The sequence below is a fragment of the Pteropus alecto genome, unplaced genomic scaffold (assembly GCF_000325575.1).
Source record: "Pteropus alecto unplaced genomic scaffold, ASM32557v1 scaffold146, whole genome shotgun sequence".
Taxonomy (NCBI): domain Eukaryota; kingdom Metazoa; phylum Chordata; class Mammalia; order Chiroptera; family Pteropodidae; genus Pteropus; species Pteropus alecto.
This window is the reverse complement of record NW_006442107.1, coordinates 15,356,072-15,383,723: the sequence shown is the minus strand read 5'-3', so window position 1 is coordinate 15,383,723 and position 27,652 is coordinate 15,356,072. Positions and strand designations below refer to the sequence as shown.

Here is a 27,652-nt window from a genome sequence, read left to right as displayed (position 1 = left end):
ATTAATCTGTGTAATGAACATTGATAGTATTTTCAATGAAAAGATCACATTCTAAGTCCTTTAAGACTAGAATTCATCAGTAATGTAGAAAATAATAAATTATATATAACATAAATTACAAGTAGAAATGATTTCTCCCAACAAAAAATATGGTAATACATCTACATAAAAACATTTACACTACAGCATCTTTCGATGGACTAAACAATAAAATTGGCCTCTGAGCAAAGACAGTATGAGATTAATAATCTAATGATAAACTTACCCACCTGAAGAAGGCTTAATGATCAAGTCCCATAAGAGGCACTGCTACTGATATTCTACTTATGGGTGTGTATATATATATAAATATAAATACATATTTACATATATACATATTTGTATATTTATAAACACATATGGAACACATTTCCGAAAGTTTACTGACAAATATTATGATATAAAGGATGATGAACATTTTACCTTGCCAATATCCCTAGCTTTCTGAAGAAAGAAGAAACAGTACTTCCTTAAAACTCTACAACTACAAAGCCAAATTCTGGCAATTCTTGAGTGCCACTCACCTTCCCCTCAACACAGTTCAGTTAAGGTAAAAATGTCAGTTATCCAAAAGAACTGAAATAAAAATCAACCACAGTTAAATTAATTTACAAATTTCATCTTGTAATTTTGATAATACATAAAGTTTTTTTCTTTTTGAATAGCAGAGTTTTATGTTTAGAATTAAATTTTCTTTCCTACTTGGATCTGAATACATGAAGTAACAAAGTTAGAAAAATTAAAGAAGTTAAAACAATGTAATAAATGGTTGCTTTGCTGTACCTTTTTAGACTGTGTGTCTCACAATTACATGATGGAAATGTATCTTATTAACTGAAGCCATACAATTTTGTAAATTAAGAGCAAAATTGATAAGAGAATTTTAAGACAGGATTATTTGTCCTATATGTCTCTTTTCTTCAGTTCCAAGCATCCTTCCTAATTTTAACTGTCTAATTTCTGAACATTTTCAGTATAAAGGTCCTTTAAATTTACTCATTTTGTGCATAGACCTGCAATTCTGTGGTTTCTGAAATGATAGAGAATTGACAGTTCTCGAAATTAAGATTCTCATTCATTATATAACTTAATTGCTTTGGCTATTTTACACAAGAGGAAATATTTCCTAAACGTTATATGTGTGTTTAAGTTTTTCATTAATTGAGTGTTTAATAAGTGGATTATGCTAAGTAAGAATTTTACATGGATTTTATCAATTAATCCTTACAAAAATCCCAGGAATAGATTATCATCATCACCACTATCATTTCTGTTTAACAGACAAGGAAACTAAGCCTGAGAGAGGTTGTATAATTTCTCAAATAGAAGAGAGAGGACTCATGATAATCTGGTAGCCGATCCTAACCTTTTACTCACCACACTTTTATAGCCTTTCCTGATCATCAGTATATAAGAAAGGAAGAAAGGAAGAAAGAATGAGAGAGAGAGAGAGAGAGGAGAGGAAGAAGAAAGAAGAAGGAGGAGGAAGAGGAGGAGGAGGAGGGGGGAGGGAGGGAGAGACTGACTGTCTCATTCCTAGAGTGTTGCAATATTAACCTCACAGCATAAGTTAATTATGCTAAAATGTTTACAATGTTCCCTGGTGTGAGGTTCTTTATAAAATGCTCTGACCTGTTTCAAGTGACCCTTCTGAATACAATGGGCAGCTAAGCTCTCTGTACCTTGTTTTGGGTTACAAAGTTGCACAAAAAACACATCAGCCTATGTAGGAACAATACAGAGCTCCACCTGAAGGAAATTAACAGGCCATCTGTTCTGTTCCAGCAGAACTGATAGCTAAAGTGCTGACTGTAATATTTAACAGCCAGTAACTAAATGCAAAGGACTTTCCGTTTTAATACAATGTACAAGGAGTATAAGTAGCCTATTTCTAAAGGAATAAGACTTCTAGTTAAAAGGAAATCACCATTAGAGAAGTCATTCTTGGTTTAAGATTTGAACCTAACACCTGAACTGTAGTGATTTGAACCTAACACATGATACTGTCGAATCATGAGCATAAGCAATCACTTTTTAAAGCAAAACAAAACAAAAAAAGTTAAATTCAAAAGATTTATCAACCAAAATCACATCATTGTGGCTTAAGTTTACTATGGATTTAATAAAAGAAGAAAAACAAAACAAAACAGAATTAATGTTATTAAATATCAGTATTTGGAAAAGTAGTAGACGAATGTTGGATTTTATTAAAAGTTGCACAGAGTGAAGCCCTGGCATGGTTTGCTCCATTTCAGATACTGAGCTTTAGTGCAAAATAAAATTGACCTAATCACAATAGTTTTTAAAAATTACCTTCTCTACCTCTACATGCACCTCCACAAATTAATAACTTCCTCTGTAGAAGTACAATGCTGTTTGCTACTCATCTTTTAATGAATTTAGAGAATAGTGATAATACTTCATAAAATGAATTTAGAGAATAGTGATAATACTTTTATTTTAATGGAATAATAGCATTAAAATCATGTTGTTATTTTGCCAAATATCATGCACTAAACTTATGGAAGAATTTGCCCTTGGGGCCAAACCTTTGACATTTTCTATAATAATTGGGATTATAAATAAAAAATAAATTAGAAATCATCTTCCAGTGAAATTTGTTTATCTTACCAAATTTAATATTGTGATATTCTATCACAAACCATCTGCAAAATACATAGCCAGAAAATGAAACTGTAGAAAAATTTAGTTTTAAAAATTAATAAAATTAAAATATGCTTGAACATAGCTTGTAAATCCAAAAGCCATGAAAGACCCCCAATGTTCTGATTCTTAAAGACACAGCACACCATAGTCCAGAGAGACTCCATGCTGAGAAAGCAAAGTCTTGGTTCTGGGCAACATCTCCAATTCAACAAGGACCACTCTGCCTTTACCTGGTTTACACATTGTGTATCTTTAAATACATCTGAAAGGAGGGCATTAGGATGTGTAATATATATATAATATACATATATGTTATATATGTATACACACATACATATATTATACTCACATATATATAGATATAAATATATAGCCATATCTATATATGGCTTGCAAATGCTGTAACATTTGGCTATAACATTTGGCCCACACATTTTTCTAAATGTGCTACAAACTGAAATGTCCAGCTGATGGTTTGCTCTTATATTTATATCAGTTCTCTTTTATCCATTTCATGCATGAGAAAAGATGAGTAGCAAACAGCATTGCACTTCTACAGAGGAAGTTATTAATTTGTGGAGGTGCATGTAGAAACAGTCTGTAAAGATAAAGAGATTTTCAACTAAACATTTATTTATTCAACAAATATCTATTGAATTCATATGCACTATAATTATCACTGAATACTGTCAGATATGTTTCTATATAACTAATATACCTGGATATATCAAATTGTTGGAATCACCTATTGGTAACTGTTTGGTTAATTTTGAAGTGATTCTGAAAAATACTTTTATCCAGACAACACAAACATAAATACTCTTAGGTAAAAAGTGCGTTCATAGCAATAATCAATTGGACAAAAAGCCAGACATTTGGCCTGCCTAATCAAGTTTGCATTTACTCGGAACCTCAACAATTTTTGCTTCAGAACCTTAACCACTATTTTAGAAAGACTGTGCTATGTTGTATTTGTCTAACCTCTAAACATCTGCTAAATAAACAACTAAATTCCTGTACCAATACCAAAACCAGGATGCTATTAGATTTGCACTTTAACCCCAAACTCAACACTGCTCCCCTGGTGGAGGATTCTCAGATTTTGTTTGGGTTCCTGTCAACATTACTTGTTTTGCTATGACTCTGATACTGTTATCATTTACTCCACTATGATACTTTCAGTTCCTATCACTGTCCACTATTTCTTTTCTATATTTTTTCTCTGATCATTTTCCACATTCGGTCTTCATACCCATTCATCAACTTCCCTTGCCTTTTTCATTTAGTGAAGGGCAGGTGACCTTGCCCAATCAGAAATATCTCAGATTAATTTTTAAATAGAATTAAGGTTGCTAGAGAAAATACAGCACACCGAATTAAATTTGAATTCCAGATAAATATGCAGTATTGGGACAAACACATTAAAAATTACTATCTATCTGAAATTCAAATATAACTGGACATCTTACATATTATTTCTTAGATCTGGCCACCTTACATGGTACATTTATCTAAGATGAATGAAACTATAGGTTAGAGCCTAAAGATAATTTTAAATTAGGAACAGAATGATATGTCAGGAAAACTGAAAATACACCAAGAACAGAAGCAAGAAGCAGGGTAAGTGGAAGTAATTCTTGGGCAGTTTGCAGGCAATTTGAAATCACAGTGCTCATTTAAAGTAATGTTTTTCAACTTTTTAGACCAATAGCACAGGTATAAATATATTTTACATCATAAGCTAGTACATACACACATTTATATAATAAAATTGATCATTTCTCTTTTCTATTTCACTTTTTAAAAGTGATCACAACACACTAAATTGCCTTGACAACTCAATAATGAGTTGTGATACACAATGTAAAAATCACTGGCTGAAAGTAAAGGCGAGCATTCTATTAATCTGAAGAAAGGTGCTATGGTGTTGAGAGAAGATGGTTAAGTTTAAAATGAAGGCTGGTGAATCCAAAGGAGGTCTAAAGCAGGCAGGACTATTTTTAGACAGTTCAGGTCATATTTAGCCACAGGCAATTTGGAAATTTGAGGCAAACGCATCAAATGCAGGGTGAGAGGAATGAAAAGTGAATGTGGTGCAGTGGAATAGGTTAGGTCAGTATCCTCCAGGGATGAAGAAATGGTACAAGTGGGAGGCAAAAGGAAAAGACACTCAGTTTGGGCGAAGGCCCAGAAATTTACTACATGATTAAAAGAAACTAGAGGAGGAAAACAGAGGGGTATCAGCAGTCTAGGGCAACATCAGATGAATCTGGCACTGTATCACTATAAATTAGTAGATTAAAGTATAGGCAAACAAGAAATAGAATGTAATTTAATTATAATACATCACTTTTTATTGGAAATAGTTTTTGTTTCATTGATTACACTTCAAATTTAGCTGTATTGCTTTGTAATAAAGAATATTTTTTTGTTTTATCTTTATTATAATGATGAACATCTTTAATTTAGAGTTGTATTTTGCTATAATTAAGTCATCAATTGAGCAAATGTAACAGACAATATCAAAAAAAAGAGTCAAATAAACGATATATATCTGTAAATTTGTGTGTGCTGTTTTTATGTTGCTTATGTTAGAATATTTAGCTGTTAAGAAACAGACTGTCGTATGAAGGGTTCTTATATTAAATGACAAAAAAAATGAGCAGATAGGCACTGAAAAAGTTTTTCTTCATACATGTTCCCTAATAGTAGAATTAAGAGAATCTCTAAATATTGCATGTAAATAAAATGACTCAGCAAATCAAGTGTTTATACAATCACTTGTAGCATGAAAACTACATTAAAATATGTAGTCACAAATGGGAAGTATGAGACAATTTATTTCCTTCTTTGATTTTTTCTGAAGAGTGTATAGAGAATGATATATTAGTGTTTTTACTGGGTCTTAGGGGATAACAAGTAGAATTCAACCTTCCTGGTCTCAAATTCATTGGCACACTGAAGCTCTCCCTGGCTGCTGTCGCAACTCTCTCTGTTAAAGTTTCCTTTACTTCGCCCTGCTAGTCATTGAGAAGCAGCACTTCTTTTGAAATAGGTAGCCAAGAATATTGTTGCTGCAGTCACTCAAAGCAGGCAAGAATTAACCATCTTAGGGGAAACAGAAGAAAATGGAGAAAGTTAGACTTCATTCTACTAGGGAGTCTAGTAAGTTGCACAACCCTCATAAATTTATGCAGGCAAAGTACAGTCTGTGAGATGATGATAATGTACCATGGACACGGAATTCATTGACTTCTTGAATTGCTCAACAACTAACAAATAATGAAAACATTTTCGTGATACACCAAGTAGCCATATGGCTTCCTTCAGAAAATGTCACTCAACTTGGGGTGTTTACTTGTGCTCTAAAGGTGACTTTTGAAAATAGGGAGTAGGAATGCATTTTGATTATCACAATAACTGGAGTCTGTGTTGTTGGAACATAATGCTCAGGGGTTACGAATATTAAATGGCTTGGGGTACTTGGGACAATGTCAACTGTCTGCCCAAAAAGCCAATAATGCCCTATCAAGAAATATCGCTTTTCACTATACACATAATTATACAACTAATGAATGCATATAACAAAAGATATCATGTTTGCATGTTCTCTACTGAAGAGAAAAGCATGTCAGGAGAGAAATTTCTTGTTCAAATTCCAAATTCTCAGATGCAGCAGCTAGGTTATCACATTAGTTTCAGAATTCACCTCCTTTCTAATCACTATAGTCAAGGAGCAGAGCCCTGCTTAAATATGATAGTGCTATAAGTTGACTGAAAGAGGATATTACCAGAAAAACAAGAGTGGAGGAGAGAATGAGGAGTAGAGCAGATAAACAGATAAAAAACTAGGTAAAGGCTAGTTTCTTTTTACTTATTGTGAAATGACTAAAACTGCTACTGATAAAGCTAATGAATAATAATAAATGCTTCTGAGAAATGAATGAAGACATGGCTGGGAAGTATCCATAGGTCACTGAGGAGCACAGATGACACAAAGAAAGAAACAGACCTTTCAATATCTTGTTAATAGAGAAAGCTCTTTACAGCACCTGTCACTTCACAAAAAAAAACTTCATATTTTTTCAAAAAAATCATGTTCTATTCACCTCAATATAATAATATTAGAAGCAATTGTTAAAAACTTTACATGTACTATTTATGAGTTTCAAATCAACTCTATAAATAATACATGCCAAAATCACACATATAGAACTTTCCTTATCAGGATTTAAATCCAAGTCTAGCTGACATCAGAGCTGGCATCGTTTTCTTCCTACCTCATACAAGTTACCCACATCCTATTCCTACTTCCTGTTATATTTCGTCCCAATTAAATATATATGTAGGTGTTTATACAGGTATACACATGCATATACTTAAGGAAATTCAGAATATTTTATTTATTACACCATCAAAGTACCTAGGAACACCTAAATCTCTGGATCTGAGTGGTAGAAAGCATTAAATGTCTGGAGTAGTTTCAAAAGCTGCATTGGCTCATTTTCACCACAAGGGTGCACTAAAATAACAATTTACCAGGCTGGTCATAAAGAGTTAATGAGGTTTCTCCAAAAGGTTAATCCTCCTTTCAGGGAATTATGTATTCACTGGGACATTATTGTTTAATATGAAAATTACTAATGATAGGATTTGTGACATTAGTTGATGATGAACTGGTTTGGTTGAGCTCTTATGTCTGATGGTCTCCACTACCAAAGGACAGCTTCTGAGTATAAAGCATTTTATACTATAACTCTGCCCACCTGTGCTAATTCTAACTAAACCTACATGAGAAATAAATCAATTCTGATAGATGGCAGTACATTATTTTGTTTTAAGACTGCCTTTTAATACTCTAATTGACATGTCACTAATTTGTTTTTCCTTCCGAGATGTTTTACATATCTGACATATTAATCTGAATATTATTTTTAGTTAACAAAAACAGTGGCACTGTTCTAAAACAAAAGTGGATTTAATATTATGTGTGCCATGTCTAACTATAATAGCTGCCTTCAATATTTAGAAATCATCTGTGAAACGACTTATTGTATAACATTATCACCAAATTCAATATTAGAGAATGTCTATAAAAACTTTAAATTTGGAATTTTAAGTTTTTTTAATCTCTTAACAGTTGTTTATTAAGCCACTCTAGTTTACAATAATAAAGTGAAATAAAAAAAGTCACATGCATTAAAAAGGCAGTGTCCTGTATTTGTTTATTTGCTGTATTATTTTGCTTTTTCTTTATATTAGATCAAAGAAGATGGTTTACAGACATAAAATTAATTGGTGTTATGCCTTCAGAATTTGAGGAAAACTGAAATATAGCCCCCTCATTTTATATGTGAGTGAACTGTAGCCTAAGCCAAAAAGAGGTTATATTAATTGTTTGGAACTCTTAGGTTTTAGTTTAGCATTATTTTTTTCACACCACATTGGTTATAAATTTTACTCATTAGTCTCATTATAAGTTGACAAAAATTTTGGAATTTTTATATAACAAACTAGCAAAAACTGATGCAAGTTAAAATATCCTATTGAGAAATAGAGATGCTGAACCAATAGGTACTTTTTTTTTTAATAAAAAAGGGATAAAATGATGCTAACTAAATAAGTTTAACTGTTCTAGAACTGATAAAAGTTTTCCTTTTTAATTTTTAGAGTAGGAATGCAGAAATTCTGCATGATATGTTATTTTTCTACTGTATATCCCTGGAAAGAAATGTTCAATTAACATCAAAAAGAAATTCTTTAAAGAGAGACCGTTTTTAAATTTTTTAAAAAATTTATTTGAAATTAACAGAATTAACCTTTGGGAAAAGCAAATGGAATAACTGAAATCCTCACAAACTTCATCTAGCAGGAGAGCTCCTAAACACAGGAACTCTGTCATTCTTTCATGTTTTCTGTCAACCCAGTCATACCTTAGATAAAAGTTACACTGTGGGCTTCCAGGAAGAGTGACATCTACGGGATGCACATAAAAATGTATAAGTTATTACTATTCTTATCTCCTGACACAGATGCATGGGGCAGGCAGAGGAAATTATATCCATAATATAATTAAGGCAGTGATAGATCTCTGTTAATTGTTCTGCTTGTCCCTCTACCTGGAACATGCATAGTGAACAGATAAAGAAGGAGAAATAACATTCAAAAGTTTACCATATGTCAAACATGTCATGCATCTTAACTCATTTATTTTACCACATCACGTATGTCATTATCTTCCTCTAAAAAGAAAGAGAAAAAAAAAGTAAATAATTTACCAAAAGTAACACAGTTAGGAAGTGCTAAATTTGAAAGTCGAAACTGAGTTTGTCTGGCTTCCAGCCTATTTTCTTCAAGCTATAGCATATGCTCTCCACTCTGAATTAAATAAATGTAATTATTGGCAGCTATGTATGTGAGTAATACATGTAAGTTTACTGTATCACACTACAAGTTGTGAGTGTGTGTGTACATATATATGCAGACTGTTCTCTCTATTGAAAACACTAACTTTTCCCCTTAATTCCTGGATTTCCTCCAGTTACTCTACATTTATATGTAGCAAGAAAGATCCCTGAAACTTAATCCTTTAGTGGGATCCTAACCTAAGAAAGAACTCTGAAAAGGCAGCTGTGCTTAGCCTGTGATAGAATACAAGTGCTAAAAGACAATGGAGAAGAGTGATACAGTCCCTGGAGGTGGAGTTCAGGAAGAAGTTGAGAAGAGTTAAGGACTAGAACAGCAAACAACATCCCACATTTGTTTCTTTAATGTTGCATCATTAATTTTGAAGTGACTCTCCAAATTCTTAAGTCCCTGCAATCACTTTCCATACAAAGATATATTTTAAGTTTCAATGTAAGTGATAATTACAATAGTCAAATATATTAAGGAAACAAATTTAATGCATCAATAACAGTTAATATGGAGACAGGGGCAAATGTAGAAAAAGCAGACCTAAAAGACACTAGAATTCAACAATGACTGAAAATAATTATGATAGCCTTCACATATTCCTAAAATGTGTCATTTTATGTGGATTTTTTCAAAGAACGCATGAGTAATCGAACATATACCCTCCAATTTTTATCTAGAGTCAAATTAGTTTGCAATAAAATTTAAGGAGAATGCCTAGATATTTCAAGGAATGATATACTGCAGATAGGTAAAAACAAATAGCATTCAAAAGTTAATCCAATATTAAAGGACCACCATTTCCTGCAGAGTGAAAACATAGAAAGATTTGCAAAAAAGGCAAAGTAAATAAAATGACCACTAAATCTATTGATAATATTATTAAGACAATATGACACGCTTTAATGATTAGTTGTATAAGTATGGTTTCTTGGCCATGTAGGAAAAGGAAGAAAAAGAAGGTCAATAAACATAATCGTGCATGCTCTATGAGTTAATGTGTTAGAAGTAGAAAAAAAATCTTAAACTTAATGGAACCATTATAACTGCAATAGGTACCTAGCTAATTCTACCAATGACATTAGTATTGAGAACTAAACTCTGACCCAACAGTCTAGGGCCCTAATAGCACTAAATCATTCCATTTCAAATTGCATTTAGTTTTATGCCCCATTAATTGAACATTTATATTAATTTTTAACATTAGACTTAAGTTCATTGTGGAGTCAAGTACACAGTTTTGCTGGCATTGCAGTCATTCTTTTTTTTTTTTTCCTATGATGAATTATTACTCCATAAAATGGAAATGCTTCCTAATTAGGATTCAATTTAGAGATACCAGAAGGCAAAATGTTAGGCCAGAAATAACCTTCATGATATTTGGAAAAGGTGAGAACACTTAAGATGTGAAAATAAAAAATAAACCTGGGCAGAGAAGGATCTTCAAAAAGAATGTTTTCAAGGGAGAATGGATGATGTTTCAGATGTTGCTTATATTTTTGAAGTTGATAATGCAAAAAATGTTCTCATAAAGTTAATGCAAAATGATACATGTTGGAAACATGTTTATCAACTTATTGTGTTTGTCATGCAAAATGACAATGGATCAGATTCTCTACATTTCATTTAAGAAAATACAGGGTGAGAAATTTGGATCTATGTCATTGACTCATGTTTCCACTTTAAAGGTCTCTATTAGTACATTTGAAAGAATAAATCATTTTAAATTGCTTTTAGAACCTAATCAGATTTGGCTGCCACACTACTACTGACAATGAAGCCACTTGTTTTATGTCTGTTTTTCATTTAACACAATTGAATTTATGTATTTCTACCTTACAAAGTCCTATCAAGTTCAGGAAGCTAGTTCATGAAAATGAATCATCATAAGAATACACAGTTAGTGATATTAGTAGATCAATATACAATTTTTTCCTATTATCGCCTAGAGATAAAAACCTGGCTTAAGAGACAGGTGAAATGAGTATGTTCAGTAATATTAGTGTACATAAAAAATATCCTGAAAAAGGTAGGTAATTGTCATTAGTCATGATAAGAATGTCTCCTGAGTTATGTAAGTCAAAAGAAAGTTTATGTGGCAGAATTATGTAAGGAAACTTACAATAGTGCCTGCCCACAAACCATGCAATTTGGAAACAGCCAAGAAACAAAACCATAGAGAAGGAGAGATAAATACAACATGTATTAGGGGTTATTATGCAACTACAAAGATTCAATATGACCCTGGAAATATAGCAAAAAATAGTTATGGAAAAGAAGCTATTTCTTATGCTCAGTAGCTAATTTTCAAACATATGTACCTGTATTTGAAACTTTGAGCATTTCACACATTTTTCTGTATCTGAAAAAAAAATGGATCCAGACTGATATCGTGTATCAATATAGCTGAAAACAGTTAATATAAAGCAGCCAAAAGCAAAGTTCAATAAGATTTCTAAAAAAGGATATTATTCTGACTGCTGATAAAATACTTTTGATGTATACTTTGCTCATATTAAAAAAGAATAATTTACTGTTCAATTTTCCTAGAAAGGATGACATATCTATATTAAGACAATTTCATAAACTTTGTAATTAAATAAAATGCTAGATTAAAGTGTCTAGATCAAACTGTAAGTATAATTAGACACTTTAGAAATATGTAACTCTATTTTGACAATATGTATTTCAATATTTAACAGTTAATTAAATCTGCTTTTCACATAATTTATGATAAAAACATTATATATTCATTTAAAAATGTTCAAGGGCATTAAATCTATGAAAATAACACATATCTTTTAATAATCTATTCTGAAAATTTTTTTAATGTATACCCTTTAGGACAAATGTATTTAATATAAGGAGACATAAAAAAAGTACATAAAATTTCTTATTCATGTGATTATAAGTATTAAATAGGGAACACCTAAACATATTAATATAATTCAAAGGGAATGGAATGTTAAGACTGTAGTGGTAGCACAAAAGTTCATATATTCCAGTCCATAATTCATATATCATGATACAGTGAATAAATAACACAAATATATCTTCCCATTTGTGGGCATTTGACTGGGACTACCACATTTTATGCATATTTAAAGAAAACAATATGAAAATACTAGAGATACGTTTAAATTATATACAATAGACTTGGTGAACAAAGGACAAAAATAGAATCAGTAATAATTAAATTATACTTTAAATGTTGAGTGTGACCATGATATGGTCTAATTTAAGTTGAAGATAAAATATTTATAATTATTTAATCCATTTGTAATAAGCATTCATAATACCAAAATTCAAAATTCATGCCTTTTCCTTTTTCTTTTCTTTTTTTAAAAATATTTTTAACTTACTGCTTTGTAAGTTCTCTTTTGTCCAGCATGTTTCCGAATTTGTTCTCCATTTGGCCCTGTTTCCACATGCATCGAGTAGATAATGTCAAAGAAATCTTCAACCACAGCTACTCGTCGTAAGGACAGCTTTTCATCTACCCCTACGCCATCCTGGAAAGAAAACCAAAAAAAAAGAACCACAAGGTTAATTTTTTTAAGTGTGCATTTATTACAAAGTTAACATATAAACTCAATTAAACGGAAATATTTTCATAAACTGAACCAAATCATCTAGATAGGAAATTTTTTTAGATCATGCATAAATATTGCATCATTTAACCCATTATTTACACATAGAACTTTAAGAAGTATGAAAAAGGATATTTGGCATAGTTAATCATGCCTACCCATAAATACCATTTTTAATGTTTTATAATAACTTCTGTACAGCTATTAGTAGAACCCTATATAAATTAAAATATATTTAAAGCTTAGTAATATTATTACAATAATTTCATTCTAGATATTGATTCATTCATCCAATTAATATTTATTGAGTTGCTGGGTACAGGAAGTTGTTATTAGAGGAATAAAAAATACGGAATCTCTATCCTTAAACATTGTATAATCTAGGAAAGAAAATGTATCCATTATACTATTAATATTAGACTAAGGGATAGTATGTGTTAAAGGTTAAAATGTGATTTCTAGAAATTACCTAGTTGTGAACTTTGAATCCTCCACTCGGAAATTGTGTATTTTGTGCAAATGACTTAAACTTACCTAAATTTCAGTTTTCTCAAATTTCAGTTTTCTGAATTATAATACAGATAATAGAGCCCACTTAACAGAACTGTAAGAATTAAATAAAATATGTAAAAGATGTAACTCAATATTTGGCATATAGTGAACACTCAAAAAATGGTGGCTCTTGTCATTTTGATGATCATGATAAAAATATAAGCAAAATAGGAGTTCCCAGAATAAAGGTATGACCTCGTGCTGAAGTAGCTTCTTGGAAGAAATAGAATTTGAAATGGTGGTAGTTCAAGGAGGCAAAAGCCATGGCAATGGGAAGTGTAGCAAAGAGCCAAAAGATCTCATAGATAATAGAAAGGAATAAAAAATAAGTTTGGAATGAGATAAGAATGAAATTTAATCTTACACAGGTACAACATGAATTTCTTGCTTGCAAACGCATATCCATCCCCACCACACCACACACACACACACACACACACACACACACACACACAGTGTTCTTATTTAGATCCTGAGGCATAACCTGTAGTGACATGACACAGCCATTAATGCTGGCACACAGCACAAGGAGGTGATTAATCTCAGCAAAATTATTATGCAGTCAATGAGTCAAATGGCAAGAGCCTCTTTGAATAATAGTCCTAGCAGACTCAAGTCATTGCAAAACTGAAAAGAAATTGCTCAGTACTACCTTCTGTTATTTTGATTTTGATTTTTTTCTGATTTACAACAGGCCTCAGAAGTAGCAATGCATAAAGCAGCATATTCAAATAACTATATTTGTAAGAAGTTGTATATGAGGCCAAACAGCTAGGCATTTTGCCTTTGTTAAATGTGAAGTGCTCCCTCACAAATTCTCTATGATGCATGTGGAGCCTCACTAGGTTTCGGACCTTTCTCACACCTCACCTTTATCATCTTCTTTATCGTTCTTCTATACTGGACGCCTGAATAAACTCTCTTTGCCCTGTGATGCCGGACCAATATACAGTCCAAGTACAGAGAAGCTGCATTGGGACATGGAAGTGAACAGCCTGGAAAGTTGTTATAGCTTAGAGGACAATGCTTGGGAAGTATCACCTCAGATTCCCACCCCCACAACCCCAGCCTAGTCCCTACTCTTCAGTGAACATCTACTTTTCCTAGGCTGAAAATCCTAGCAAATCTTTACCCACTAGCAAAACAAAACCATCCACTTTTCTCCTTGTCATAAATTTTTTACTGTTTCCTCTCAGTTCTTTTGCTGGTTAATCAGAAATGTAGTAATTTTGTATAGTTAGTACACTATGAGTGCTTTAGGAATTACGGCCTATTTATTCATTCTTTCAACAAGTATTCCACAAAGACCAAATACTGTTAAGCCCTCTGCTAAGTGTTGAAGTTTCCAAGGTGTATGAGACAGATAATCCAGGTCTTTGCATAGTCTGCAGTCTAGCACAGAAAATTTAGAACAAATCATGGCTAGAGTTGTACATTAATTACCTGTGGTTTCTGTAACAAATTACCACAAAATGGGTGACTTCAAACAAGAGACATTTATTCTTTCATAATTCTGGAGGCTGGAAGTCCAAAATCAAGGTGTCAGTGGAGCTGCACCCTTTTTGGAAGCTTTAGGGGAGAACCCATTCTTTGTTCCTTCCATCTTCCAGTAGTTGCCAGCATTCTCTGGTTCGGGGCCATATTACATGGCCTTCTCCTATTTGAGATATCTTTCCTATGTGTATCTTGCTCTTATAACAACCCACTTTATATGATGGCATTTAAGGCCCAACCAGATTATCCAGAGGAATCTCATCTCAAATTTTTTAACTTAAGACTCTTTTACCAAACAAAGTAACATTTAAAATTTCCAGGAATTAGGACTTGAAATATTTGAGTGGCCATTATTTAAACAACTACAGATGGTTATGTATTAGAGTACAGAAGGCACAAGTTGTGATACAAGAGCATATATTGAAGATGCTGCACAATCATCAGTTAACAGTCAACATTATTTCAAGAAATTATAAGTTCAGTGCTTATCATGACAGTATTGAAGCCATATATATTGAGAAAGGGAAATAATCTATTATCTTTTTGTCACATGGATCTGCTTACTCACAACTGTGATTCAAGTTCAATTCACATCCACACTCCATTACTAAAACTCAAAAATGCCCAGGGATAGGACCTACCATGAAGATGAGCCAAATGTTCTTTGTAAGAAAATAAGGAGTAATGAGGCCCTTTAGGAACTGGAAAGACATATTCAATAAGCTTTGAGCTTAATAAATTTCATGTCCCACAGACACAAAGAAATTCACAAATAGATATTTTATAGTGGAAACATTGAACACCAAAGACATATAGAAAATCATGATAGCAGCAAGAGATAAATGACTCATTTCGTATAAGGAAACCAAAAGACTAAAAGATTATTTCTCAGAAGAAATAATGGAGGCCAGATGGCAATGGCATGACACATTCAAAGTACTAAATGTAAAAAATTGTCAAACAAAAATTTATACATGGAAAAACTAGCTTTCAAAATGAAGATGAATTAAAGACATCTCTAGATAAAACAAAGAATTCAATGCTAGTAGGCATGCTTTAAAATGAATACTAAAGGAAGTTTTCCAGTATGAAAGTGGTAAGTGACATCAGACAGTAGTTCAAATCCACATTAAAATACCGAGAACGGCAGTAAAGGTAAATAAATAAATAGATAGATAGATAGATAGATAGATAGATAGATAGATAGATAAATAAATAAGCCAAAGACATTATAATTACTTATTTATTCTTTATTGACTTATTTAAAAGGCAACTGCCTAAACGATATGTTAATACTTGTATTATTAGAATAATAACATAAAGAAATGTAATACACTTGACAATAACTGCACAACAGAGGCAGAAACAGAGCAGTATTGGAGTTCCAAGTAAGAAAATAACACAGGATGGCAACAAAGCAGCACAAATAAGAAAACAACAAAAAAAAAAAACATAAAAGAGCTGGAATAGCTATATTAGTATGACAGAACATAAACTTCAAACAAAAAACATTGGACATCTTCAAGCAAAAGAATAAAACCAGACCATATTTTTATGCCATACATAAAAATTACCTCAAAATGAATTAAAGACTTAAAACTTAAGCCCTGAAATTACAAAACTCTTAGAAAAAACATAGGTGGTAGGCTCCTTGGCATCTGTCTTAGTGATGTTTTTATGGATTTGACTCCAAAGGAAAGGGCAACAAAAGCAAAAAAAAAATAAACAAATGGGACTATATCAAATGACGAACTTCTGCACAGCTAGAGAAACCATCAGCAAAACTGAAATGCAACCTACAAAATGGAAGAAGATATTTGCAAATTCATATATCCAATAAGAGGTTACTATCCAAAATATGTGAAGAACTCATGTAACTCAATGACAAAAAAAAGAATAATCTGATTAAAAAATGGACAGTGGATCTAAATAGACGTTTTTTCAAAGAAGACATAGAAATGGCCAACAGGCACATGAAAAGATGTGCAACATCACTAATCATCAGGAAAATGCAAATTACAAGCACAATGAGATAACATCTGTTAGAATGACTATTATCAAAAAGTCAGGAAATAATAAGTGTTTGGCAAGGATGTGGAAAAAAGGGAACTCTCATGTACTATTGGTAAGGCATCCTATATTTATGGATCAAAAAGCTTAATATTATTAAGATAACAATACTCCAAAAAATTATTTACACTTGACAATAACTGCACAACAGAGACAGAAACAGAGCAGTATTGGCAAAAACACAAGAAAAAAATGCTCAACATCATTAGTAATATGTCATTCACAAATATCTCATTCACAAAATAAATATTGGTGAGAATTTGGAGAAATTAGAACCCTCATTCATTGCTGATGGGAATACAAAATAATAGTTTCTTTGGAAACAGCTTGACAAGAAGTTGAAAATTAAACATAAACTTACTAGATGACTTAGCAAGCCCATACCCATCTACTTATTCAAGAGAAATGAAATCATGTACTCACAAAAAATATACTGTACAAAATATAATAGCATAGTCATAATAATCAAAAAAGGTATAAATAATTCAAATGATCCTGAACTGATGAACATATAAACAAATATAATATAAACATACAAAGGAATATTATTCATCCATAAAAAGGGATAAAGTGTTGATTCATGCTATACCATGGATGAACCTTGAAGACATTATGCTAAGTAAGAGAAGACATTTTGCTAAGTAAAAGACGTTGTGCTAAGTAAAAGCCAGACACAAAAATCCCATATATTGTATGGTTTCTTTCATATGAAATATCCAGAAGAGGAAAATTTATATAAATGTAAAGTAAATTATTGGCTGCTTAGGACTGCAAGGAGGGGAGAATGGAAATTGACTGTTAACAAGTACAAGTATCTATTAGAAGAGATAAAATGCTCTAAAATTAGATGAGAATGATAGTTTTATATTCTTTGGATATGCTAGAAACATTGAATTGTACACTTTATATCTCAGCAAAGCTGTCAAAATATGTGGTTTCCAATAGGTTTGTATTTTGAGTACAAATATGCAAAAAACAAAAACAAAAAGAGGAGCTTATACAATACAAATTCAAACAGTCCAAAACCCAGTGGAACTTACAATGGAAATGAAGCAATTCAATCATCAAGGTTTACTGTGATGTGCTAGTTAATGTTTAATAACTGTCTCACAAAAATATATATAAATGTATATGATTATCATCGATTTCAATTATATAAAGAATGTGTAGCATACAGTTCATAAATAACAATAAAATATATTTATTGTAAATTCCATACAGAGAAATTCCAAATAGAGAACTAATTCTCACAGAATATTTTCATTTGCTGAACTCATATCTAGCCAGCCTATGGTTTCAATTGAACTATGATATATCAAGTAGAATTTCATTGCAAACTCTTTTCTCAGTAAGATTTGTAATTTAATATGATATGTGATCTACTATTTCACAATTGTATAAATTTTACTTATTAAACTGAAACTTCTTTCAGCTTCAGCACAAAGACAAAAAACAAAACAATAAATCCGGCCCTGATTTATGGCATTTACTAATTTCTGTGGTGTACATACTTTCACCATATTTCAAGCTACCAGTATGAAGTTACAGATCCCAGAGTTGGGAAGAGATGCACAATAGTGTACTGTTATGTAGTATTTTCAGTATACTGATATTATAGACCAAAATAACCACAATAAGAATGTAGGTAATAGTATATTGTAGTAAAATAATTAGGCAGTGGTAAGTTGTGACTATTTACCACCTTTTAATATAAATTCCTTAATAAGTCTATATCATTTAATTTTAATAATAGTTGTGTTTCACAAATGGTTTATAAAATTCTTAAAATTTAACTATTAGTGCTCATTAGCTAGTACAAGCTAGCTTAAGGATACCATTGTAACATATGGTGAAAATTAGATTAGATTATTTATATTAAGGCCAATATAGCACATTTATTATCTAGTAACCAATGAATGAAAACAGTTATCACTTTTCTTTCCTCAGTCCAGCAGTTATCACAGATATTCTAGTGGGCAAAATCATGATCATAAACTAATTGATGTGATAGATAGAAATTTTAATAAAATATTCAGAAGTAAAAGCAATATGAAGGGCTGCCAATTCATAAACAACATAATAAAGAAAAAACAGATTATGAAATAAATATAAATTCACAACATTCGACTTGGGTCCTAAACCCAGGAATTTACAGAGATCTTCTATAAATAATCTAATCTAATTTTCACCAATGCCTTTGAGGCCCTGCCTAACTAAACTGAAAATGTACCTTTGCTCTTACCCTATTCAGCTGACTCTATATGCTCACCTTCCATTGGAAGATCAGTGGTCCTATGCTGAGTTACAGTGATGAGGGAAGAAAAATAGGAGGATTCAGTCTATGAAGACAGAAATGTATCTAAAACATAACTTAGTGTCTTTATGTAAATACATAAAGACACTCAGATGCCTTGAAATAAAGTTCTGCAAGAGAGATGCAATCAGGAAGCCCAGAAGTGGAGCAATATGAGGAGATGTAGCTATTGGTGAGGTTTAAGAAATTACCTTTACTACGTGCAAAATATTGTGATAGATCACTTTGGCTGATTTAAAAAAGAAATCTTAAGTTTCCCTTCTTGAAAGAGTTTACAGTCTACCACTAGTAGTTTTGATGGCTATGCCAAAAGAGACTGTAATAAGTAAAGTATGATACAGCCAACATGCTCCAATGCTGCTTCTCAACCCTGGCTATGCATTGGAATCTCTTGGTGAACTTTAAAAAATAGTCTGAGGCCTACGTTCCTCCCCAAGAAAATGTGATTTAATAGGTCAGGGGTGCACCTAGGCATGGGTTTTTTAAAATATTTCCCTCAATGATTCTAATATGTAGCCAAGGTTGAAAAATTAGAGTTTAGGAGTAAGCTATAGATGAGAATGGAATTCAATGCTGGGTAGACACAATGTGGTTGTGGCTATCAAATGTGGCAGAAATATATTATTTTATATGCAGTGAAAACTATTCCAGAGTTTTTTAACATAAGAATTCCAAAGTCAAACCAGTGCCTTAAACAACTACTAGCACAGTGAGATGTAGAGTACATCCAGATGAAACAAGGGAGGCAGTGACCAGAGGGGAAAGGGAGGGACAGTTGAGAGAAATTTGGGAAGGAAAATTCAGCCATTGTTGATGACTGTTTAAATGTGAGGGCAAGATGAAGAAATCAATGAGTGAATTTAAAAGGAGGAAGAGAAGTGAATGAGACCCCTGCTGTCCAAAAACATTAATGGAAAAGTAAGGAGTAAATTGAAACAGAGAAGTTGTTGGATGGAGTAGAAGCTGTGGGGCTGAGGAAAGAGGAAATGGGCAGCGGCAAGAGCTGCTGTGCATTAAGGCTGCACTGTGCTCAGGCAGTCCCTGAGAAGCACATGTGGTCCTCTACTCTCTCAGCCACTCTTTGGGATCAGACACTGTCACTATTCCCAGTTTACATACAAGAAGCTGGGCACAAAGAATATAAATAATTTTCTCAAATCACTAGATTGTGCTAAGACACAAACCCAGGGCTGCGGAGCTCAAGCAGTTACCTCTAGAAAGATGAAAGAGACATGAAAATGTACACTTCCACTCTTACTCAAGCAAATGTGCTAATTTTCAAAGTGGCCATCTGCTGCCCTAAACTCTCTTGTCAGCCTCAGGGGTAAACCCTGCCATTTGGCCTTCAGGGCTTTAGTTCACTCATATATTTAAAAACAAACAGTGACAAAACATCTGGCAAATAATTTGTAAGAAATCTCGAGCTAAAAAAAGAAATCTCCAATTTTATGTATTGATTATTGAAGAAATTCACCTTAATCATATGTAAAATAGTATGTTTATAAACCAAATTATGAACTTTTCATCTGCAGCATTCCTTAACATCTAAAGTGTTTCAATTACTATGTTTAAAAGAGAAAACAAGAAGATAACTTGTAGAATTTTAAACAAACATTATTTCTAGGAAAAGAAAAAATAATACAAAATAAAAGTCGCATGAAGACAAAAATGAAGTATTTCTACCTAAAATACTTCAACCTAAATAATAAGTTTTTGAGAGACAAACCTATACAAGATGTATTAATTTTGTACCAGCAATGCATTTGCAGAAATAGAGAAAATTTAATTCCACTTCTTTCCAAAATTGATGATTTACCCAAGAAAATTACTGAATTCCAAATTTATGTGTCTTCAATGAGAAGATAATTATAATTATTTATGGAAAAATATTCAGTCTCTTTTCAGCACAAAGTCCAAGTTACTAGGAGGCCAATCCCTTCCAGCACAAGAAAGTCAAAAAAACACTGCTTTGCCATATGGTCAGATGCTGGCAAAATGGGCTTTACTTGTCAGATACTGCCTTACAGAAGCAACTTTTCACCACTTCCCTGACGCATGCTGTTGCTGCCCCTGAAGTACTAATGACATTTGATTTTGAGGTACTGATTAACCGCGTATTATTTAGGCTGTATGCTCTTCTGCTTTTTCATCGTCTCTCTGCAGCAATATCTGTTAACAGTTTATATAGTAACCAAGAAAAAGGTAAAAGTTAAATTTCTCTCCTTGAAAACTGATTTATTTTATGTAAATTTAGGATTCATCTGAAAATTTACTTTGAGCTATCTCTCTTGGTTATTATTGTGGATAATTCCGTTTTGGGCTGTGATTGAGTGGTACAACTGCATCTTCTTACATTTTCCCTTAACTGACAGACATAATCATTACCTGAAAGACAGGTAAAGCCTCTTTTATACCTTTAGTACTAAGAACTAGAGCAAGGCAAATAAAAATGAATATTAGAGATGCTAATATTCATTGAAAACTTAGTAACAAAATTAATAGGTCAAAAGACATATGGTGTCCATGGCCAATGGCCTATATAATGCATGAATATATTTGGAAGAAGATACTAACAAGAAAGAAAATAATTTAAAGCCTTTACAATTAAGAGGTCAATCTTGTGAGTCATAATCTCAGAAAAAAGAAATGACGTAATTTTAAGAAAACTCTGAGAGTAGTAACTGAGTTACAAATTTTTGACCTATTATAAGGCAAGGAATCAAAGCCTAGGAAGAAAGGTTCTTTCCTTCTAAATTGATCAGAAGAGCTACAATAGAGTTTCACTGGGAAGTAAACACGAAGATTAACTAATGAGATGTAGGGTGAGATCTTTGTCAAAACTTTATCACACTTCCTCAAGGATCCAAATGCAGTCTATGCCCTGTGTTATTGCTATTGCTATTATCATTATTTTATTATGTTTAATGTTATTGTCACATAGATTTGCAATCTAAAATTCTGAGTCATTCTCTTATAGAGTGATCAAATAATTCTACCTCTGGACTGGCTCTCCAGTTCACTCCCTTCCCCTTTTCTACTGGGCTTTCGATTTACTCACCCAGGAAATGACTTTTAGAGCTTAGACCAGGAGTCACAAATAGGTTTCATTTCATGTGCCAAATTTATTTTTAATAATGGGTATCTAATATGTAATGCCCTGTTCTGACTTGGTGAGGACCAGTACTTTTATGGGTTAGCATTGTCTACTATGGGCTCAAAAATATGAGGTGACACATGGACTGAGTTTCTGCCAACCCTGGCTTAGACTATGGAAGCAGCATTCTCTTTATCACTTTTCTATCAGTTTTTCTTCGTTCCAGTTTGTCCTCAAATATCAAAAATGTTCTTTAAAAATTTATAACTACATCAACTTATGATTTATTTTCTACTAGGCTTTAATATATATAAGATAAAACTCAAACTCCTTAATCTATTATACATTGAAATCTTCTTAATATGGTTCCAATTTATTTACCATGATCCACCTTATCTCTCGCCATTCTAACATGTTCTAATCACAACGAACTTCTCAATTTTCCCTGAAAATTCCATAAAACTTATAACTCATGGTTTTCTCACTAGAATCTAAACTTTCTGCAGGCAAAGGGTACATTTGTCTTTTTCACTGCTCTATCACAAGGACCTAGAATTGTACTAAGCAGAGAATAAGTAGACTATAATTTTTGAGCAGATAAATGAATAAATTAAGGAACTAATAAATTAATATTCTCTGCTTTCTCCCTAGAATGTCTTTCTTCAAACGGCAAATTCCTGTTTACTCTTCAAAACCCATCTCACATGTACAGTCTTCCATAAAGCTTTCCCTGACTCCTTAAAATTAAGTTACTCACTTATTTCCCTGTGCTTCTACCTTCCTTTAACCATTCCTGTTTTTATCATTTAATATGCTATTTTTTAAATTTTTTATAATTTTTGTATAGTGAAATGCTCAGATCTTGAGTATACTGTTCAATCAGTTTAAGTAAACGTATCAAATAGCAAATATTTCCATCATCAGATAACTTTTGTACTTCTTCTGAGCAATGACTAATGATTTCAATCACTGGAGGTTAGTATTTGACTATTCCAAATGTTTATATGGTGGAATTATATAGTAGGTACTTGTGTACTTGCTTGTGTTGCACTTCTTTCATTTAGCATAATAATTTAGAAATTTGTTCATGTGTTTGTATTCATCAATATGCCATTCTTTTTATTTCTGAATAATATTCCATTGCATGGCCAAGTCACAATCTGTCCATTTTCCAGTTGATGAACATTTTGGTTGATTCTAGTTTGGGACTATTGTGAAAAAAGATCCTTACTCTGCACAATGAGCTCATCAAGAGAAGATGCTTAGTGATAATTATTTTGAAATTGTAATACGTAGAGTAGTCCTTGGTATATAGCACTTGATCAGTAAACATCCAATTAGAGTACAATTTGTATCTTTATAACCTGGACAATATGTAGAATCTCTTTGCCAAACAGCTGGCTCATGCTTGTAGGTATTGGGAAGTGATACCACATTTTGCCTCTGTGAAACAAACTACCATATTCCACCATTTACTTCTAAGTTTCCTTGGGCAATCCCCTTACATCTCTGTGGGCCTTGGTTTTCTCATTTGAAATATGAAGATAATTATAGCACTTATCTTGGGTTTAATTATATCATTTTGGCTCAGTTTGAAGATAACTTGAACTTTGCATGGAATTTAGTAAGGACTCAATAAAGGTTAGTTGTTACTTTACTATAGATGTGTGTCCCTCAAACATCTAACTAAAGCTTTTATGTAAAGAGATATAGTTTGGGGGATCGTTTCCTAAAACATGTGGGAAAAAGTAAAAGGCACCCAGAAGAGCCAATACAATATTAAAGAAGAACAAAGTCAGAGGACTGACACTATCCAACTTCAAGACTTATTGTAAAGCTAATGTAGTCAAGACAGTGTCAGACTGGTGAAAGAATATACACAGATCAATGAAACAGAATGTAAAGTGCAGAAAAAGACCCAAAGAGTTCCTTTGTCTTTAACAAAGGAACAAAGGCAATATGATGAATAAAAGGTAATCTTTTCAACAAATGGTGTTGGAGTAATGACATCCTTATGCACAAAAGAGAGAGAGAGAGAGAGAGAGCGCGCATCTAGACATAGATCTTATATTCTTCACAAAAATTTACTCAAAATAGATCGTACCTAAATGTAAAACTCAAAATTGTATAAACTCCTAGAAGGTAATATAGGAAAAAATCTAGATGACATTAGGCATGGCAATAATTTCTTGTCCAACACCAAAGGTGTTGAAAGAATGAAAGAAATAATTGATAAGGTGATCTTCATTAAAATTAAAATTTTCTGCTCTGTGAAAGACACTGTCAAGAGATCGAGAAGACAAGTCACAGATGGGGAGAAAATATTTGTGCAAGACATTATCTGATAAAAGATAGTTATCTAAAATATACAAAGAACTCTTAAAATCCAACCAAAAAAAAAAAAACAATTAAAAAATAAGAGTAAGATCTGAACAGCTACCTCACTGAAGAATATGTATAGATGAAAGCAAGCAAATAAAAAATGTTCCACATATATGTCATCAGGAAAATAAAAATTAAAAAAAAAAAAAAAAAAGATACCACTACACACTTATTAGAATGGCGGAAATCCAGAATACTGACAACAGCAAACTCTGGCAGGAGTGTGGAGCAACTGTCATTCATTGATGGTGAGAATACAAAATGGCACAGTCCTTTGGAAGAGTTTGGCAGTTTCTTACAAAACTAAACAAATTCTTACCATGTGATGTAGCAATTGTGCTTTTGGTATTTATCCAAAGGATTTGAAAACTTAGGTCCACACAAAAACTTGTACATGGATGTTTAGAACAGTTTTATTCATAATTGCCAAAACTTGGAAGCAACCAAGATGTCCTTTAATAGGTGAATGGATAATAAATTGTGGTACACACAGTGCTAAATGAATGAGCTATCAAGCCATGCAAAGACATAGAGGAACTTTAAATGCATATTACTAACTAAATAAGCCAACCTGAAAAGGCCACATACTATATGATTACAACATTCTGGAAAAGAAAAAACTATGGAGACAGTAAAGGAATCAGTGGTTGCCAAGAGTTAGGGGAGAGGAAGGGATAAATAGACGAAGCATAAATGATTTTTAGGGCAGCTAAACTATTCTTTAAAATATTGTGGTGGTGGATAAAAGTGTTGACCCTGAGAAAGAAGAGACCTACTAAAAAGGATTCCTGGTGGCTAACTGGGTTCAAACTTATAGACCCGAGAAAACATTGCTAAACAGGGGCCTCCCACACAAGCTGTGATTCAGGAAGAAAACTGCACTAAACTGCCTGCCACCTGCACTGAACTGCCTGCCTCCTACACTGAACTCCTGCCTGCACTGTGTTCTTGCCACCTGAACCAGTCCTTATAATGGACTTCCCAGAATCATATTTTAACCAATAGAACTGAGACTTTCCCTATCCAATCAGATCCACACAGCAATATCATTATTAGCATCTCCACTGACAAATCAAAGCAGCATTTTGACCAATCAGATGATTTTTTGGACCAATCAAACTGTGGCAATTCGGAGTCCTCATTTGTATGAAGACATACCAATCAGGGATCGGGGGTGGGGACTTCTCTCTACATATATCAGCTCCCTTCTAGCTAGGGGAACTCACTTTTCCTTTCCACAAAAGACTGAAGACTGTGTTTCCCCAGCTGGAGCTGAAACACCAAAGATGTTTCACTGAGCTGTCTAGCTGGAGAGGGGCCTTGCCCCAGGGCCGCCTCTCAGCCCCGCTGTTTCATAATTGAGCTGTAACACCATTGAGCTGCTCTACAGCTGTGCTGTATCACAACTGAACTGTTTGTACTGAATAAAGTTTCTTTTTTCATTGTACCCCAAATTAGGGATTCCTGTTGGGGTTGAACTGGCACCAATGACCATAGGTTGACACATGTCAATATACATTTATCAAAAGTTATTAATGTTATTCAAAAGGACCAAAAACCATCTCAAGGCATTTTTGTAAAGTAACCTTGGTCAATTAAAAAAAAAATCAATAGAAAATTTACAGAAAATTAAAACATAACAAAATTTATTAGATTTCTTAATTGCATATATTTCTAAAAATATTTCTTCATATTTTTAGACCAATTCAAATTGAAAATAAAAATCTGCCAAGGATATAAAACATTCATTTCTACTAATATTCTTTAAAAAAGAAAATTTCCACCAGAAAATAATTAGAAACGATTAATAGCAAGCAAAGTTTAAAATGCAGAGCTCTCAAAGTAAGGCAAATTTTTAGGGTCATATGAGTAATGGGCCATAAGACTTGTAACAGAAACTTCCACATAACAGGACCCTCATTAAAAAGGTAAATACATGAGTGAAAGGATGGAACAGAAAACAAATCTGCCCATTTGTAAATAGAAATGACAAGGTGACTTGTCTTACTTTCATTTGTCTCTTGGTTGGGAAAAAAAAGTTTCACCTTTTGGAGAAATAATGGAAGAAAACTGATAGGGCTGTTACTCCTCAGATGTAAAATATGTGATACATACAATGATAGATTTTGTTTCTAAAAGTACACTCTTGAATACAACATAGTAATTTCAGATAACCACAGACTGATCATATTAACAAGCAGCCAGAAAAATAAGAGACCACACCTAAGGAACGACCATTTGTTTGACTACAAACTTCTCAATAGTCACAAAGTCAGAAAACAGTAGAATAGCTTCATGGTTCCAAGGGGAAATACATATTAATTTCAAATTATATAATCAAGTAAATTGTCATTCAAGAAAATGAGAGATTTTTCAGACAAAACCCAAAAGCATTTACCACCCTTATTAAGGGAGCTTAAAGGCAGTTCTTTAGATATAAGAAAATTGCTAGACAACTCTTGAAAGAAAATACTAAAATTAGAAGTATAATTTATGTGTAACATGTCAGAGATTATTAGCAATTTTTCCCAAAGCACTTTTTAATAGATAATTTATATTCTTAAGGAGTCAATAGTCAGAAATTACTAGCCCCAATATTTAAGTGGACAGATAAGCATGAGACTATTAAAATAAACATGCCAAAATAGTTTTGCTCCTATGCCTAGGAAACAACTGAGTTGTCTCTTTTTGTCTATTAAAAATAATGCTTCTGTGAACATTTTGTTCATACTTTTGCTATACCCATGCACTCATTTCTTTTGGATATATAACTAAGAGAAGAATTGCTTAGTCATAGAGTATATTTATTTTCATTGCACAATTTCCAATATTTATGAAATAATCAGAAATTTCTGGGAGGCCTAGAGTCATAAAACAAGATGAGCTAGTTTTTTAAAATGCTCCTAACTTGGATGTCTTCCTCCAACATACACTGATCTTCCATACTATGCCTTTGCTTAATTCTATGTCATGAATGTACATTAAAACTGTTATGTGAAAATAAGCTTCTATGTGTTGAGTGCTTAATATGTACCC

At 32.6% G+C, this 27,652-nt stretch overlaps 1 protein-coding gene across 9 annotated transcripts in view; it reads right to left on the bottom strand.

Moving 5' to 3' along the window:
- NOL4 (nucleolar protein 4) overlaps positions 1-27,652 on the bottom strand; it is a 276,392-nt gene that overhangs the window by 185,144 nt on the left and 63,596 nt on the right. For 6 of the 9 annotated variants that reach the window (XM_006919989.2, XM_025038634.1, XM_006919990.2 and 3 more), the window contains exon 2: positions 12,483-12,632. In XM_006919989.2, coding sequence (XP_006920051.1) covers positions 12,483-12,632 — 150 coding nt within the window. Of the gene's footprint in view, positions 1-11,441; positions 11,483-12,482; positions 12,633-27,652 lie in introns of all 9 variants that reach the window. The other 3 variants (XM_025038637.1, XM_025038635.1, XM_006919993.1) reach the window with 1 other exon arrangement.